General features: G+C 37.8%; 1 protein-coding gene across 1 annotated transcript in view; it reads left to right on the forward strand.

The window, feature by feature from the left end:
• Nucleotides 1-20,184, forward strand: part of DDHD1 (DDHD domain containing 1) — a 75,172-nt gene that overhangs the window by 9,843 nt on the left and 45,145 nt on the right. The window contains 1 exon segment of the mRNA XM_010847774.1: nucleotides 17,982-18,155. Coding sequence (XP_010846076.1) covers nucleotides 17,982-18,155 — 174 coding nt within the window.

The following is a 20,184-nucleotide window of genomic DNA, read 5'->3' on the forward strand; positions in this document are numbered from 1 at the left end:
GCAGGGGCCGACACGCACCCGGGTGGGTTTGGAACTTAACTGCGGGGAGAGCGAGGCGCGTGAGGCCTGGCGATTGGTCCGAACAGGATGGAGACCGTGCAGGCAAGCGCCGGCAGGTGAAGGGTAAAGCGAGCAGATGGCAAAAGCCCAGTCGCCTGGGGTCAGGAGGAGAGGATACTGCCGAGGTAGCGCCTCCTGGGCAAGCCGGGTGCTGCAGCCATCCCCTGGAGGTGATCCAGGAATGGATGGCCAACCCGAGAGGTTTAATTTCGTGATTCCTACCTGAGCTTTGTCCATCCAGGGATCTGATTCGGTCTCGTTTACCCTGCACTGCTTATGATTTAAATACCGGTTTGGCTTCTGGACTGGAAATGTTTGAGAGAATCTGAATAACGGTTCCGTTATGGATTTGGGAAAGAAAATCAATCCCTGGCGGGAAGGAAAGGGATAGAGGTTGTTCTCACCGGTACGTTCAGGAGAGGTGGGAAAGCACTGCTCGAAGCAGTTGTGACAAGTGGGTCCGCTCACACTGTATGTGGAATACTCATATTTCTCTCCCAGGTCCTTGCTTACGTATTTTCATTTTTGCCTCTTAACCTTGAAAAGTTACAAGGCTTGGGCCTTGGTTTTTCTCATCTGTAAAATAGGGATAATTGTATCTGTGTCGTAGGGTTGTTACGGAAATTAAATGAGGTAATATGCTTAAGGGCCTGGGAACTGTGTTTGGCACACATGTGACTAGTAAGTCCTTATTCCTTAGATAACAATGCAGTTAGGTTTGCAATTAGATTAAGGAGGAAGACGGTCAGAAATATCCGCCATTGCATGTAACATGTTTTATATGTAAAATAAATATTCGATGGTACATAAGCTATTGGCGCCCAGTAATTTGTAATATATAGCTGTAATTTTTATGGGCCCAGTGCCCTAGGTCAGATGTCTTCCTTCACTGTCACTAGCCTTAGGTCTTCCATACACCTTATAACATTCTGCCTTGTATTAATTACATGTATTGATGACTTAGCTTCTTTTCTGTATGTTTAGCATCTAATGGGGAAAATCCATCATCTTTATCTTCATGTTCTCATTGAGCCTAGTGCAGAAAATTTTTTAAAAACAGATATTGAATTGTATATTGTGATTCTAATGTTAAAATATTCACATGTTAAGCATGAGTCACTAAGACAGCAATTACAACACGTATCAAATCACCAAATAAAACAAGCATAGCAGGAAATTCAGTTTCTTACTTCCCTTTGATGACATTGAAGGCATTTGTTATCACTTTCATAAAGCCAGATTCATCTAGGACCCACCATGTCACTCACTCACTTCTTTTGATTATAAGCTCACAGAGGACAAGATATGCTTGCATTCACTCATTCGTTCATCTTTTTCCTTTTTACCAGTATTTGTGCACCACACAGTACTCTGGTGAAGGCAATAGGAAAGGTGGAAGAAAGGACAGTCCTTACCTTTGAGGAGCTTCCCACTAAGTCTTTTTCTTCAAATGACCTAGACATCATGATAGATTTTTATCTTTTGAAGACAGAAGGACAAGGACTTATTGGAGTCAGAAAGTGGGATAAATGCAGGGCATTCTTGGAGAGGGGGCTGGAAACCAAGAGATGAATCTTACCCTTTTAGGTCAACTAAAGTATAGTTACCAAGAATACTGTGTGCTCTTTTGATTTATGATAAGATTGTTAATGCTTGCATAGTGCTTGACTGTCTACAAAGCGACTTTTCGCATTCATTATTTCATAGTGATAGCAAATGAGTGCTAATGTTCTTTATATGAAGAAGCAGAGTTCAGCGAAGTTAATGAACTTGTCCAAGGTCACCCAGCTGGAACGTGGTAAAACAGAAAGGCATTCCAGCTAGATGGGATAACATGTGCAGTGATACAGAAGCATGAAACTGCATGGCATTTTGAGGAAACTAGGCCTGTACCTGCAGGGGTCAAAACACAGAGCCTAGCTTTGGAATTTGACCACCACAGAGATAGAGGTGTTTGATCAGAGACGAGAGTTTGTGAAGGAAGCCCCTGCCTTGTGAGTGCTACGTTTAGGAGAGTAGCTAGAAAAGGAGGAGGGCGGATTTGCAGTGCTCAGGAATTTGGACTTTACCCTGTTGAGCGTCAGGGAACCAAACCCTTGAAGGCTGTCTATTTCTTAAGTGACTAGGGACCACATAAAGGCTGAATTGGACAGGTAGAGAAGATCATTAGAATGCTAGTGTCATAAATCGAGCAACAGTAAGGGCCTACAAAAATTAACCTGAAAGGAAAAGTGGTCTTAGTCCTCTCAAATCATCTTTCCTAGATCAGATCACCAGTAGACTAGTTATAGCTTATAAATTAATTTTTGTTTGGCATAACAGCAACATTTATTTTGACTCAATTTTTGCATTTTCTAGATAGCTTTCTGCAAGATACAATCCAGTATGTGTCCCAAGGCTTAATATTATTTACGACGAAAATGCAATAGTGCTTTTTGTCCATGATTTACTACTTCTCACAAAATCCCATGTAACTTCCTTCTAATTGGTTTTTCAGGTCTCGGTGTATTATTATATAAGTTTTCACACTGTCTAAGGAGAGTTCAATCCCAGTATGATTTCTTCAGCCTTTTCAAATGGAAAAATTTATAAATTTTGCAGCTTTTGACCTTTCTCTTATTTTACTTTTTAAACCTTTCTGGGAATTTTCTGACTACTGATAAAAAGTTTTAAAAAGTCCAGTAAGTTCCTACATACCATGGTAATAGGATTCCAGTGACTTTTGTGACCTAATTGAGTCACTTTATCTGGGTATTGAAGCCAATAAGTTAGCTATAAAGAAAGCTTTTAATTTATTTTCACTCTTCCTTTCTGATAGATAAAATTTGAACCAATTTGGAGTACATGAATTGGAAGGGGAATAGAAGTTTTGTCTACAATAGCTTAGAAGCCCATATTATTACATGTGAAAAGAAGTATTACTTATAGGAAGCTTATTTTTGTTTTATTGACTGTTTAGATGTTTTTCTGACTGCATGTGGACCTTTTAGATAAAAATTGATCATTGCTGAGTAATGGCTGAGTAAACTCCCTCACTCCCCATGTTTTAACTAAGCTCTTTGTAGCCTCTTTATAGGCTTGTTTTGAGAATTATTATAACATGCTTAGAACAATGGTGGCGCAAGCACTAGGTGTTAACTGTATCTGTGTGGATCTAAGAAAGCAATATTGGAGAAAGCAGTGGCACCCCACTCCAGTACTGTTGCCTGGAAAATCCCATGGATGGAGGAGCCTAGTACGCTGCAGTCCATGGGGTCGCTAAGAGTCAGACACGACTGAGCGACTTCACTTTCACTTTTCACTTTCATGCATTGGAGAAGGAAATGGCAACCCACTCCAGTGTTCTTGCCTGGAGAATCCCAGGGATGGGGGAGCCTGGTGGGCTGCCGTCTATGGGGTCGCACAGAGTCGGACACGACTGAAGTGACTTAGCAAGAAAGCAATATACCTTACTTGTAGAAATTTTGGTTAGTAAGACTGGGTATTCAAATTGTTAAGTTTGTTTTCACTGGTCTTTACCTCATCACAGGTGAAAAATTTTTTTAATTTAAAAATCATTTATTGTTAATCAGCTACTGCAATACAAAATAAAAAGTTTAAAGAAAAAAAAGGAAAAAATCTTTTGAATTCTGATCTTCAGATTATCTGGAAAAAGAAAGATGTAAGTTGCTATGAACCTGGCATCTCAATTAAATTCTGATTATTTTTTAATTTTTATTGGAGTATAATTGCTTTAGCGTGTTATGTTAGTTTCTACTGCACAGCAAAGTGAGTCAGCTGTACATATATGTATATGTATATCCTATAAATGTGTGTCAGGAATAATAGCAGGAAAGTGGCCAAAGCATTTAGTAGTAGTTATGGGAAGGCATTTAGAACATCATAGAGATTTTTGATGAGTTAAGAATAGTTTTAAAGCAATTCTGGTAGCAGTGATGTGTGCAGCATGCACTAGGGAATATATATTACTAATTTCCATTCACTAACTAAAGTTATTTTAATTGACCAAATGTTTTTATGAATGTGTAGTTTCCAGAAACAGTTATTAATTATAAGCCACAGCTTCCCTTACCCCACCCTCCCCTCTTTTTCTGTACTTATAAGACCTACATGCATTATTATCCTAAACCATTTGTAGTTTCAGATACTTCAGAAATTAATCGGTCTTTATGATACATTGAAGAGAAAATATTATTATCCCAATAAAAAGGTAGAAAAATTAGGGCTTTTTCTGCAAGTACCCAAATTATATGGTGTTTATTAATTTGGCACAGCTGTAACCGTCTTTTAGGTCTTTTTTATTTAAGGGTTAATAACCTTGATAAGTAATAATCCTTTATGAAGCACACGGCATCATGAGAAAGTAAAGAGAGTCCAAGCTGTTAGAAGGTAATCTTTCTTGATCAGTTTCTGCCTCCAGTAAAGCAGAACTATAGGGACTAGACACGCCTGACTCTGAAAAACTATCAGAGAATTGCATTATCTCCCACTCGTTCAGCCTGGAAAGCAGCCTTGGGTATCATTGGAATTCTATTTGTTCAGGTTTTTAGAACCCTGGCAAAAGTCTTCTGAGAGCTCCATTCCAGATTAAGCCTGCTTTAGACCATTTTTCAATGACCTACTGAAACAGCACAAAGATAATGAATGAATAGTGGGTGACTTTTACGGAGGGCAGGACTTGGCACTACCCGATGGAGGCATTCAGGACTTTTCTTTCCCTTTGCACTATGCCATTAGTTTAAAAACTGATATCAGCTATTGATCCACCTTGTTTGTGTACAGCTCAAATGTGATATTGCATGTTCTGCAAGTTACTTTATATAAATGTTCAGAGTGATTAGTATGTTTTTCTTTCTTCCATCTGTCATCACCGTCTTCTTTCTTCCTTTACTATTTTGCCCTTGAAAAGACTTTTTGTACTCTTTGTTCTCCCAAATTATATCTTCCCTAGTGGCTCAAACAGTAAAGACTCTGCCTGTGATTCAGGAGATGCAGGTTCAATCCCTGGGTTAGGAAGATCCCCTGGAGAAGGACATGGCAGCCCTCTCCAGTATTCTTGCCTGGAGAATCCCATGGACAGAAGAGCCTGGTGGGCTACAATCCGTGGGGTCCCAAATCTCTTCCAAATTGTATTTCCTGGGTCTTTTATCCTCACATCACACCCTCTAATTTCTGTTTTGCTAAGATCTTTGATGTCTGAAACCCTAGGGCTGATTCTTTTCTGTAGAGAACAAGGAAAAGCTGGATATGCTGTGGTGATCGTGAAATCCTCTGAGAATTACGGTCACTGGGTGAGAAGAGCAGGGGCATTAAAAGGAGAGAGGGAAATGCAGCCTGTGTTCACAGGAAGCCTAAGATGAAGATTACTGGCAGAAGAGATGCGGAGGGCAGGCAGTTCCAGAACCCCTGATTGTTGGGGAATCTGATCCAAGACCTTTATCTTTTCATGAGTCTGATGAAATTTAAACTGTGCCCTTTATCAAGAAGAACTTCAACACTGACGAAAGGTATAGATACAGTCTCTTCTTTTTTTGCCACAATATATTCCTAAAAGCTCAGTTAAAAAGTAAAACAGAGAAAAACACTTTTATAGCCACTGTATATAACCTACAATTCTACTTTTTGAGTTTGCCTTGGTAAAGGGAGATTGTGCTTAAAAAAAGATGTTGAATCACTGACAGAAGAGTGGATTAATGGGATGAAAAGCATAATGCAGATACTTTTTTATATCCCTGATTTAGGGGACAGGTGAAATTCAAAGTGGTGAAAAGTAGAAATTGCTTGTGCCAGAGAAATAAGGGAAGTTGGTAGAAATATTGATACAGGCATATAAAATTCTATATTGTTGTATTCTATATTCTGTATTGCTTTCTAATTTTGCCAGATTACCATACATAAGAATAAACTATACAATCATTAATATTTGTTCTAAACACTTGTTACATTTAGCTATATAGGTAATCTTTATATTTATTACACTTGTATAGTCAAATAAACTCTCTTGACTGACTATTGGAGGCAAGGCTGGCCTTTGGAAATTATAATGTTAGTAGTATTTCTGTACCCCAGGACCTCAGATATCTGGACTCTAAGAAATATAAATTCCATCTGAATAGATGGCTTTTCCAAATAGCCATCTATTGAGAGTTAAGCTTTTATTTGCAAAAGTATAATTTTAACTGTGTGAATGGAAAACTCTAATATTACTCTTCCCTCTTTGGCTACTTCTTAGAGAACCATCATTCTGAACATTGATGCAGATAGTCCTTGGGAAACATGATACAGAACAAAGAACTGGATGAACTGTGCTAAAACATAAGATTCTAAATCACATGTCATAGAAGGAGCTGCAAAAATAACTTTAGGTGAAGTACAAGGAACAGAGTTGAAATTACTTCTGAGCCTTGATATACATAGATAAATGCAATCTCGCATTGTATTTTACTACTTACTACAGATGATCAACTTTCAGTTAATATTTTAGACACGAGTGCATTATTTTCTTCTTATTCTATAGAATTGCTAATAGGCAGGCCCCTCAGGTGTATCTCATTTCTACCTGATTCACCTAGGATAGATCGTCAGGAAAGTTTGCATTTTAACAACCAACACATTTTAATGTTAAGTACCCCCTGGTGGCTCAGATGGTAAAGAATCTGCCTACAGTGCGGGAGATCCCTGGTTCAGGAGATCCCTGGTTCGATCCCTATGCTGGGAAGATCCCCTGGAGAAGAGAATGGCAACCCACTCCAATATTCTTGCCTGGAGAATCCCATGGACAGAGGAGCCTGGTGGGCTACAGTCCATAGGGTCAAAAAGAGTTGGACATGACTGAGCAACTAACACACACAAACCATTTATTCCACTGAACTCTGGGAGTTGGTGATGGACCAGGAGGCCTGGCGTGCTGCAGTCCATGGGGTTGCAAAGAGTCAGACACGACAGAGCAACTGAACTATTAAACTTTACTGTTATACTAATTAAGACATAAGAAATATATTCTTTAAAACCCCTATGGCCTTGTTTCTTAAAAGAAGCAAATAGTATTTAAGGTATAATTATATTGTCCAGAGTTTCTTACCCCTGTGAAATGGATTTAAACTCAGTGAGTCATAAATATTAACAGTAGCTTTTGCCTAAATTAAATTAGTATTCTTAATGTAATTGTTACTTTCAGGTGGGATCCCCAATGTGTTTTGAGGTTTTAGGTATTTCTTTCATAAGGTAGAATTTTTTATGATTGCTCACAACTAATGAAATTTTGGAGTTGCAACATTTGTAGCCAAGCTAAATGATGATTAGGACAGTGACTGTTTAGTCACCTTTGTCCTACAGTATTCCTCTAGAACATAGTTCCTGTCTAGTGAATGAGCAAGTGTTCAAGTATTAGAATGGAAGGCAGCGTCTTGTTATTTAGTTCTTAATTTACTACTTTTCATTCTATTTACCAATTAAACATAATTAGTTTCATACATAATGTTTTTACTCTGTCACCCATGTTTTGAGAAAGTTTGTTAACTTTAATATTGATTTTAATGTGAATTATCTCATATATGTACAAAAGTCTAGATTACATAACCAACAATTAGTATTCTCCCTTGCTTAGCTTATTAAACATTACAGGTATAATCAAAATCTCGTCTGTGACATCTCCCATTCCCTTTTCTTCAGTCCAAAAATAATCCCTCTCCCAAATTTGTGGTTTATTCTCTATGAAACATCAGAAATAGCAGGTGCAGGTAGCAGCCACTGTCCCTAGGACTGAGATAGAGCACCCAAGGAAAAGGCCGTTACAGCTCAGTGCTGAGATTCTGACCCAGAGAGTGTGGCAGCGGTCTCATGTGCTGCCCCTCTGGGACTGCTGGAGATCACCAGTGCTGGGGGAAGGCTTCCTTTGGAACTCGCCACAGGCTGCCTGCAGGGGTGTAGGAGAAGTAGTTCAAGGGAGGTGCCTGGCAGGTGATATTCCACCGTGAAACTACCTGGAGAGTTGTGATCCTGGCTGAAGCTGACCGTGGGAAGGTGCCACTGCTGTTAGCACCTGGGCGCTGCTAAAAAATACAGTCCACACACTGTAAGAATTCAGAAGGTGAGCACACTGAAACCAGAGAGAAACCCCTTCCTCTTCTGTTACAAAGGACAGTTTGGTAGAAGTAGTTCATCAATATGTTAGCCACATAATGGTTTAAGTGGGCCTCTGTGGGGTTGATCTGAGACCCTAGCCATCATTTACAGCATTAATTCTATGAAAAGTATATTCAGAGTGTATAGTACTGGATAGTAGGTTTACAACAAGCCGTACTAAATGACAACATATTTTTCTTAATCTTCCACCTCTTCGTTTTCTAGCCTCGTCTCTCATATCTCCTTCACTTTTCCTTGTGTCTTCTACTTTTCTTATATCTCTTGTCCTTGCTTATCTCTTTTTCCACTGAATAGCAGCACTCTGCCATTCCTATTTTCCCTTACTCTGTGACCTCCTTCCTCTTTAAGTTCTGTGTGGTCAAATTTTCCCTGGAAGTTTCTAGAGTCATGAATTATAGGCATGCTTTGGACCCTAAGTGGGTAAAGCTGTAAGGACATAGCTAAGCTGGAGGAAAAGTGCCAAGACTTTCTGTCTGTGCATATCATACATTGAGGAGTACAATACGGGTTGAAATAGTTCTTGAAAATAGTCCTTTAGGAATCTTGTAATTGTTCCGTCTGCCTTCTGGTATAAGTGTAGCTTTTTAATACATAAAATGTTTATTGCCAGAATTCCTCTACCCACACATAAGAGAGTCACTCAGGCTTGCTTAATGAAGTGTTCATAGTGGAAAATGTGCCTTGCAATTGTTTTCTTGTCAAGGAAGACCCACATTTTTTCTTTTGGGTCCAGTAAAGACCTGCCTTTTATCATGATTACCTAAGAGTTATAATTACCTGGTTGTTTTCTTCCAGGCAAGTGGTCATGATAAGTACTAATCTTTATATTAAGTTTAAATTGACTCTTGATAAGTGTTGTTATAAATGAAACATAATACCTTTGTTAATCTAGTTATAGCCTATTAATCCATTAGCCCTTTGAAAAATTTGTCTCTGGTCCCTGGCTATGTATCTAGGTCTTTCTATTCCATTAACTACTAAGTGAAGTGACATTTTAAGTATATATCTATGCAAGTCCCTATCAGCATGAGGTTCTACTGCTTACGATTTTTAAAAGCCAGAATAACAGTGGCTTTAAACACAAAAGGGTCCGTTTCTCTAAAACAGAGGCTATACCTAAAAGAAGTATAGATACCTAGAGTTCAGAGCTATGTGGCAGCTCCACTGTAATGGGGAATGGAGGTCCCTTCTGCTCTTCAGCTTTTCATTTGTGACTTGATCTAAGAGAGCTTCAGAAGCTCAAGACATAGGAAGCAGAAAAGATAAGAGGGGAAGGTCAAAGAGCTATACCACCAGTAAACTCTGCTGTATCCTATCACCCAGATTCAATCACATGACCAAACCCAGTTGCCCAAGAAAACTAGAAATAGTCTTTATTGAGCATACTACTGCCCTGGATAAATTGGTGTTCTGCTACAAGAAAGAGAGAGAGAATAGATATAGGATAGGCATCTAGCAGTTTCTTCCAAAATATGTGATCTTTTTTTTTTTTTTTTTTGCTGAATATATAAAGATTCTCCTGAGAATAAAAGAGATTATAAGGAATCAGTTCATGTAATTAGGGAAGTTGGCAAGTCTAGAATCTGCAGAGATGTCCCAATTCAAATCCATAGGCCAACTGGCCACTGTTAAAACCAGGAAGAGCCAGTATCCCTGTTCAAAGATCACCAAAAAGAAGAACTTAATATTCCAGCTTGGTGGCTGTCAGATAGAATTCCTTCTTATTTGAGGGAGGGTGAGCCTTTTGTTCTAGTCAGGCCTTCAACTGACTGTATGAGGCTGCCTACCCGCATTATGAAGGTCAGTCTCCTTTCCTCAAGTCTATGGATTTAAATGTTAATCTCACCCAAAAACATCCTCATGTTGACATGTACACACTGCTGTATTTAAGATAGATAACCAGCAAAGACCTACTGAATAGCACAGGGAAATCTCAATATTCTGTAATAACCTAAATGGGAAAGGAGTTTATAAAAGAATAGATAGATGTGTACGTATAACTGATTCACTTTGTTGTACACCTGAAACTATCACAACATTGCTAACAAACTGTACTCAAATATGAAATATAAATAAATAAAAACTAAAACACCTTCACAGAAACACCCAGAACATTTGACCAAATATCTGGGTACCTTTTGGCCCAGTCAAGTTGATACCTAAGATTAACCACCCCAGGACTTTCCTAGTGGTCCAGTGGTTAAGAATCCTCCTGTCAATATGGGGGACAGGTTCAATCCCTGGTCCGGGGAGATTCCACATGATATGGGGCGACTATGCCCATATGCCACAACTACTGAACTCAAACTGTAGAGCTTGCGTGTTTGCAACTACTGAGCCTAAGTGCCCTAGAGCCCATGCTCTGCAATAAGAAAAGCCAGTGCACACCACAACTAGGGGAGGTAGCCCCTGCTTGCTGCGACTAGAGAAAGCCCATACACAGCAACAAAGACCCAGCACAGCCAAAAATAAATAAGTAAATTTTTTTTTTTTTAAAAAGATTAATCACACTGAATATAAAACTGTGCATGCTCAATCGTGTCCAACTCTGCAGCCCCATGGACTGTAGCCCGCCAGGCTCCTCTGTCCATGGAATTCCCAGGCAAGAATACTGAAGTGGGATTCCTACTCCAGGGGATCTTCCCAACCCAGGGATCGAACCCACATCTTTGCATCTGCTGCATTGGCAAGTGTATTCTTTACCACTAGCACCATCTGGGAACCCCCAATATAAAACTAAAACCATGTATATATAGACATGCCAAACATTATCAGTTCATTTCAGTCACTCAGTTGTGTCCAACTCTTTGCAACCCCATGGACTGCAGCACACCAGGCTTCCCTGTCCATCACCAACTCCCGGAGCTTCCTCAAACTCATATCTATTGAGTCGATGATGCCATCCAACCATCTCATCCTCTGTCATCCCCTTCTCCTATCTTCAATCTTTCCCAGCATCAGGGTCTTTTCCAGTGAGTCAGTTCTTTGTATGAGGTAGCCGAAGTGTTGGAGTTTCAGCTTAAGCATCAGTCCTTCCAATGAATATTCAAGACTGATTTCCTTCAAGATTGACTGATTTGATCTCCTTGCAGTCCAAGGGGCTCTCAAGAGTCTTCTCCAACACCACAGTTCAAAGCATCAATTCTTCGGTGTTCAGCTCTCTTATAGACCAACTCTCACACCCATACATGACTACTGGAAAAACCATAGCTTTGACTATACAGACCTTTGTTGGCAAAGTATTGCCTCTGCTTTATAAATGCTGTCTAGATTGGTCATAGCTTTTCTTCCAAGGAGCAAACATCTTTTAATTTCATGGCTGCAGTCAACATCTGCAGTGATTTTGGAGCCCCAAAAAATAAAGTCTGTCATTGTTTCCATTGTTTCTTCATTTGTTTGCCATGAAGTGATGGGACCGGATGCCATGATCTTTATTTTTTGAATGTTGAGTTCTAAGCCAGCTTTTTCACTCTCCTCTTTCACTTTCATCAAGAGGCTCTTTAGTTCTTCTTCATGTTCTGCCATAAGGGTGGTGTCATCTGCGTATCTGACGCCAAACATTATAGACATTTATAATGTAGAAGGAGAAAGTTCCTTATAGTCCCACTTCCCCAAGATACCTGTTAATAATAGCTTAGGGTATTTTTCTCCACTTATTTTCAGTACATTTATCAATGTATACTTTTATAAAACAGGATTATACTATTTATAACTGTATATGCACATGCACAAATATATATGCATGTAGTATTATGATTTAATTTTTCATTTAAATTTTAGACGTTATTCCATGTCTTCTGAATATTATTTCACTATGGATTATTATCCATTCATATTTTGATGTATTTAATGAATATTTTTAATACCTACTGAGCCAAGCATCATTTATATATTCAATCATCTGTTGGTAGAAATTATAGCTCATTTTGTTTGATTTTATTTGTTTTCTATTATAAAATGAGATAAATGCCTTTGTAGTATATATTAGGCATTTTTGTAAGAGTTTCTATAAAGTGTATTTCTAGAATTGGTCTATAAAAGATACATGTGTTTTTAGGTTTTAAAAAGTACTGCTAGGCCAGAGTTTTTCAGTCTCAGCATTATTGACATTTTGGGCCAGATAACTCATTGTTGCACCTTAGGTTGGGCGTAGCTGTTCTCTTTACCAACATCCCCTGGCCTAGATACCAGTAGTACCACACCCCAAAACCTGATGAGTAAGGGGTGAATTTGAGGGTGACTTAGAAGATAAATAGTACTCATTGTGTGTCCAATCATAGTTGTAAGGCACATATAAAGAGGAGACATCCTGGATGATCCCAGATTTCTGTCTTGCTGCTGCTGCTGCTAAGTCACTTCAGTCGTGTCCGACTCTGTGCGACCCCAGAGACAGCAGCTCACCAGGTGACCTGCTAAATACTGTCAGTACACCACTTGTCATGATACGGAATAGAGATGGAATAACAGATTTGTATTCTGTTTTGTTTCTTCCAGGAACTTCCTGTGTCCCATGGCTTTTTGTGATTCTGGTAGCTATTAATTGTTCTACTAGGAGTCGTTTGGAGAAGGCAATGGCACCCCACTCCAGTACTCTTGCCTGGAAAATCCCATGGACAGAGGAGCCTGGAAGGCTGCAGTCCATGGGGTCGCTGAGGGTCGGATACGACTGAGCAACTTCACTTTCACTTTTCACTTTCATGCATTGGAGAAGGCAATGGCAACCCACTCCAGTGTTCTTGCCTGGAGAATCCCAGGGACGGGGCAGCCTGGTGGGCTACCGTCTCTGGGGTCGCACAGAGTTGGACACGACTGAAGCGACTTAGCAGCAGCAGGAGTCATCTAATTGGCAGTTGAATGTTTGGGTTTAGAGTTTGAGACAGAGGCCTGAACCAAAAAGATGTAGTACTTGACCACATATTGGTGGAATTTAAAGCTTAGGTGTAAAGCTCCTAAAATATCCATCCAGAAGAATAAATGCTTAGATTTATTAGGCTTAAGAGGAGAAAAGTTTGGGGATGTAGATGTGTGCTAAAATTTGTTTTACTCTTTTTGACTCTGCTTTTTAACTTCCATGTTTTTTATGGAGAAGCATGTTTGGCTCTGGTTTGTAAGTCTTATTATAGCCTAACAGTATAAAATTTCCCAAATTATTTCTTTTAAAATTACAGCTGAATAGACTGTATTTCTTATTTAGGGAGAGAGCTAAAAAGGGACTTCTCCTGTTTAAGAATATAGGTTGCATTGTATGGTAGAGAGTTTGAATGAACTTTGGAGTCAAACTTTGGTTGGAATCTTGGTTCTCATAATACTTAACAGTGTGCCTCTAAGCAGATTATTTAGGTTCACTGAGACTCATTTTACGCATTTGTAAAACTGGGGACATCATTGCTATCTTTAAGATTAAGTGAGATGAGCTTATGGATCTGGAGGATAATGGAAGCTATCCAAATGTTAATCTCCACACATTTTCCCCAAAAGCCACATACATTTAAACCATACATAGGTGACACATCCAACATTACTACAGGATGGACGATACCATAAATTTTAAGTTAGCTGTAATTAAAGAAACAGCAAGTTACAACAGCTCTTGTTATTGCTATAAACCTCTGAATCTGGAGAGTGCAGCAAGGAGAGGCTTAGTTCAGTTCAGTCTCTCTGTCATGCCCATCTTTTGCGTTTGCTGCATTGGCAAGTGTATTCTTTACCACTAGCGCCGTCTGGGAAGCCCCAATATAAAATTAAAACCATGTATATATATAGACATGCCAAACATTATCAGTTCAGTTCAGTCGCTCAGTCATGTCTGACTCTTTCTGGCCCCATGGACTGCAACACGCCAGGCTTCCCTGTCCATCACCAGCTCCCAGAGCTTGCTCAAACTCAGGTCCATCGAGTCAGTGATGCCATCCAGCCATCTCATCTCTGTCATCCCCTTCTCCTCCTGCCCCCAATCCCTCCCAGCATCAGGGTCTTCTCAAATGAATCAGCTCTTCACATGAGGTGGCCAAAGTATTGGAGTTTCAGCTTCAACATCAGTCCTTCCAATGAACACCCAGGACTGATCGCCTTTAGGATAGACTGGTTGGATCTCCTTGCAGTCCAAGGGACTCTCAAGAGTCTTCTCCAACACCACAGTTCAAAAGCATCAATTCTTCTGCATTCAGCTTTCTTTATAGTTCAACTCTCATTTCCATACATGACTACTGGAAAAACCATAGCTTTGACTATACAGACCTTTGTTGGAAAAGTCTCTGCTTTTTAAGAGACAGTGAAAGAAGAGAGATCAGAGGTTAAAATGAAGCAGAAAACCACTCACAGAAAGAAAATGTCCCCCACACATCAAGCAAAATATGGCCATAGACTTGAAGCTTGGTAATTAATAACACTTAACTGTGAAGAAAGCTGAGCACCGCAGAATTGATGCTTTTGAACTGTGGTGTTGGAGAAGACTCTTGAGAGTCCCTTGGACTGCAAGGATATCCAACCAGTCCATTCTAAAGGAGGTCAGTTCTGGGTGTTCTTTGGAAGGAATGATGCTGAAGCTGAAACTCCAATACTTTGGCCATCTCATACAAAGAGTTTACTCATGGGAAAAGACTCTGATGCTGGGAGGGATTGGGGGCAGGAGGAAAAGGGGACGACAGAGGATGAAATGGCTGAATGGCATCACCGACTTGATGGAAGTGAGTCTGAGTGAACTCCAGGAGTTGGTGATGGACAGGGAGGCCTGGTGTGCTGCAATTCATGGGGTCGCAAAGAGTCGGACACGACTGAGCGACTGAACTCAACTGAACTGTGAACTGAACTGTAGGGAGGGTGTGTGAAAGCGAGAGGGACAGAAATAGCAGCATCAGAGAAACATTGCAGGTGGGAGAGGAGAAAAGGATACTGCGCTTTGGAGCTGTGACAATAAGAGGAAAGAAGTAAGGAGAAAATGAAGGGTCCTGGAGAAATGAAAGAAAAACAAGAAACACCAGTCCAGTCTTCACTTAACCACTGCCACCCCTGCCACCACTATAGGAGCTGCTCTTAATAATGTGCAGCAGCAGACACTCTGAAACTAAGAAGTCTGTCCCTAAAATACTCACGAACAGAAATAAATGCCATACAAAGCTACTGCAAGAGGAATGCAGGAAGTGTGAATCAGTACATTTCCACTGATTATAGTTCTTCCCCAAAAAGCAAACACAAAACAAGAGAGACCGTACATGTAACACTCCAACCAAATGTTCTGAAATTTATGGGCATACTAATAGGGACATTAATGAAAGTTATGTTGATGTAAGGGGCACTGATAAAAGAAAGGAAAACAACCAAAAGAATGAAAATGAGATGAAAGAAGTGAAAAGCTTCAGAGAGAAAGTCCTTAAAATACAATATAGGCAAAGGAAGCCCCAATGTATTTATAACTAGATTGACTGCAGAAGAAATCAGTGGAACAGAACTAAATATTAAACTATAGTCCAAGGAAACTTTTAAGAAATAAGAGGAAAACTGAAATCTACAAATTAAAAGGACCCACCTTGGCAGATAGATCCAAAACAATGAACTTTGAGACATAGACTGTTAGACTTTAGAGACTAGAAAAACTGTTTTAGATTTTGAAGGTAAATTTTTTTCTTGACCCTAGGTGGGGGAAAAAAACTCATATTACTAATTTAAAAATTAGATTTGCATCTGACTTCTCTAGAAATGATATACAAAGGAAGGCTGCAGTGAAACAGCATTTTTTAAAACTCAAGGAAGCACAGTTCAAGCTTGCCAACCTGTCCTTCAAGTATCGAGGCTATAGAAAAACAATGAGAATCTAATAGATTATAGATCCAAGACTAAAACAGTGGTGGGGATATGGGTACAATTGTTATATGTAAGTGAGTCAGGAGACAAAGGAAAAATAGAATAAGATCATTCCCTATTGTAAATAGTAAGTGGGAATTTTGGATACCATTTAAAATGGACACACCGCATAGTAAAGGTTTGAGTAAACAAAAAAGGGATTTAGGACGCTCAAAAATGCATAAATAAACACATGAATGTGTAAAAGTCACCACTAGAACCAAAAATGCAAATATTACTAAATACCAAAAGAAGACTTTTTTGAAAAGCAAAATCATCAACTGGAGAAAGAGTTGAAATAATAAAAATGGTGATTATAGACAAATATTTCAAACATACCAGTTATATCAATAAGCATAAGTGGGTTTAACTCACGTGTCAAAAGAAAAACACATCTAAAATAGTGAAAAAGGTTAAAAATAAAGAGATGTGCAAAAACATCACAGGAATATGGAAACAATAAGAAAGCAGTTGTAATCTTGATAGACAAAGTAGAATCTAGTAAAAAAAAAAAAAATCATCAAACACAGCAGTGTGCTTTATGTTAAAACCCCATAATTCTCAATGAATTTATATTTTTGAATATCCACCAAATACAGCAAACACCTGACTATTGCAGAATTGCTACAGGAGAATAAAGGATAATGCAAGAAAAAATAGAAACACATAATATTTAGTACATGTACTAATGTACTGATGTACTTTTATACCAGTACATCAGTCTGGTATAAGTGATTCATGATCATCTAATAAATTTTCTGTTTCAAAGTAGAAATTGGCCATTGGTTTCTTTTAACGGGAATGGGAAATGATATTTAGAGATCACAATCTTTACATCAGAATTGCTCACTTAAACAGGGTTGGTCTTTCTTTTCTAAGTCTTTTCAGTACACAAAGCTTAGGATATATATGTATTTTTTTTTTAAGAGAAAATATACATTGTTTCATGCTGACATTTTTAGTTGAAATTTAAAATACAGGTTTATTTCTTTCACTTTTATATTTGTATCTCTTTTTACTTTTGCTAGAAAATCTTAGTTTCTAATGATATTAACAAGATTAATTATTCATCTTAATACCTGCACTTTGAAATTAACAATACCAATATTACTACAATCATTAGCAATTAGTATAGCTACTGCAAAAGGTTTAAGATGTATTTGGAGTTCCTTCTGTCCATAGGGTTATATCCTAATATATATATACAAATTACTCTTTTGAATCCACTTGAAGTAATTTTTCTATGTGTAGTTAAACCACCAACTCTCTTTATTTTTAGGCTTTTGTTGTTTTGCTTTGCTTTTGGGTTTTTTTTGTTAAGGAATTCAGGATAACTTAGATGACAGTCATGGTTTATAAATAACAACTAAAAGTATTAAGTTTTGGAGATAGTGTTTAATCAAAAAAGCGTTCAGTTTTTCAAAAAAAATTTTCTCAATTTTTTCCTGAAATGGGTGAGGAACTTACTGTAATTAACAGTTTCATTTGTTTCTGTATGCTCACTGGGAGCCCTTGATCTCTAAAGCAGCCCTAAAGAATGTACCACACTACTACAATATACTATTTCTAAACTATTTGTGGGTATTTATCTCAGTATTTTCTAAGACATTTGAATTATCAATAGAGTCTTGCATGAAGTTGTCAACCACTTGGCCTACTGATTTGGTTACTTGGGGCCTCAGTTATATAGATAACTGCTCCTCTCCCTTTCTAACATCAGGTAACTTTTATGTTTAATATTTAATACAAGTAAAATTATATGTTGTAAAAAATTATATACTATGGCTTGAAATCTGAAATTTAAAACTTTAAATGATTCTATTGGGTCACAAAAGTCTGTTTTTGCCATAGCAGTAGCAAAATATAAACTTGTAGTTATTATGTCACTTCTTGGGAGGTTGGATCATAAAGCATAATTCTGTGGTTTCTCTTTTCAGAGTCTGATAAAATACCAGTAATGCGTGGACAGTGGTTTATTGATGGTACCTGGCAGCCACTAGAAGAAGAAGAAAGTAATTTAATTGAGCAAGAACATCTTAGCCGTTTTAGAGGTCAGCAGATGCAGGAAAGTTTTGATATTGAAGTGTCGAAACCCATAGATGGAAAAGATGGTAAGACCAATTAATACATTTAATATGTTTTATAAACAAGTAAGTTATTGACAAAACTTAGAGTGGCTCCTAAGTTGGAAGTAGTAATTCAGAAGTGTTAAAATGTATATGATTTCTGGTTATTTCAAACATTTGATTGTTATTTTAGAACAAAAATTGCTATAAATTTCTCAACTATTTCCATTTTACTTAACATGTACTTTCACTGATATGACACTAACATGATTTACCGTAAATGTACAAATTGTTGTAATATACTTTATGAATTAGTCCTTTTGAGTAGCTTTTTAGTTACGAAAGAAAATTGAACTTATAAAAAAATCCCTTGTTATTCTACTGAAAGAGTACTTTTGCTAATATTTTAATGTTGGTTCTCCTGAAGTTTAAAAAAGCTTTAATTTCCTTTGTGTAAGTCCTGTCTAGCTGTCTTGATATTGATAACCATATCAATTTTTAATTTGAAACAATCTACTCCTTATATTTCCTTATTCAGCATTTGGATTTTCTTTTTTTTGACAATAGTTTAAAATACTTATATACTAGCCAAGATGATCATGTTTCATTATGTGTCTGATCTTGAGTAAAATTCAAAATGTGTGGTCAAGTTAAAAATACTTCTATTGTTCATTTACTGCAGGCAGTGGGATCAACTATTCTGGTGAGTATAACAGTATAGGTAGATTAGAATTTTTAGATTTCTCTTTGTTTTCCTAAAAGTGTTTCTTCATCCATGTTTGCCTTTGTTTGGGAAGTTTCTTGGCAAGCCCTACTTAAGCGAGTAAATTAGACTATGAATTAGTGATTTTTCTCCCTCCCCTTGTAAAACATCTATAAAGCAGAAAAATTCAATTCTTGATCAAGTAATTCACAGGATCCAGCTTAGAAGAAATGAATTATGTAGTTGGAAGTAATTGTTTATATAACATCAGTTCAGTTCAGTCACTCAGTCATGTCCAATTCTTTGCAACCCCGTGGACTGCAGCACGCCAGGCTTCCCTGTCTTTCACCATCTCCCAGAGCTTGCTCAAACTCATGTCCATTAACAATAAGCTTAAAATTGGGTGTTTTTTATATCTTTAACACTCTACATAACTGAGGAAAATGCTGGGTTCTAAGTAAATCGGTGATTAAATCTAAGAAATGTTTATTATATGCCAGATACCATACTCTAGGAATTTTAAATATTTCATTTTCCTAATCCCTAGAGTCAAATATGTTCTTATTTCACTGTAAAATTCAAGCTCAAGGTTCTTAAATATCAGTATATAAGAACAGCTCAGTGTCTATAAGGCAGAGCTGTGTCTACATTCCTGAAGACTGCCATAAAGACAATACTTTGATTAAAGCACAAATATCAAATTTTGTATATGTCTGATCTTTTATTGGTGACTGACATGTTTTAGAACTTCTCATCACCATTCTAAATAATCACAAAAACCTACTTCATAGTATTTGAAAGGCTGAACTTTTTTCATAATTTCATATCTATTGGAAAAGACTGAATTCTAGATTTTTTCCTTTCTATTAATTCTCCTTAAGTCTTCTCTCAAAAATGGCAATTCACCTTAACAACCCAGTTTATACTCCCAGATTCTTTACTATTAATGCATGGGAAAAACCCAAGAGCTTCAAGGGAGAAAAGGATGAGTATGAAAAATAAAAATGAGTATATTGTCCCCCTTTCTCATACTACGTTCAAAGCATTTCTTTTCCACTTGCTAATTCGCCCTGTGGAAGTTAGTCATTAGCTCTGTTTCATCTCTAGATCCCGTCTACTTGGAATCTGAAATGTTAAATGGAGCAGCATACTCAAATTTTCTTCAAAGTGCTCTAATTTTATGAGCCAGTCATTTAAGTCTGATAAAGAACATGGTTTATTTGTATGAAAAAATTTTTCAGCATGTCTTTGGGCTTGTCAATCTAGGATATTACTGTATTTTTTGATAGCTTTAAAGATACAGATTGGGTGGTAAAATTCTAATTAGTAATAATAGAAAATTGTTAAAGTATAGAACACTTTGGTATTGTA

The sequence above is a fragment of the Bison bison genome, unplaced genomic scaffold, assembly GCF_000754665.1.
Source record: "Bison bison bison isolate TAMUID 2011002044 unplaced genomic scaffold, Bison_UMD1.0 scf7180017864254, whole genome shotgun sequence".
NCBI classification, from domain to species: domain Eukaryota; kingdom Metazoa; phylum Chordata; class Mammalia; order Artiodactyla; family Bovidae; genus Bison; species Bison bison.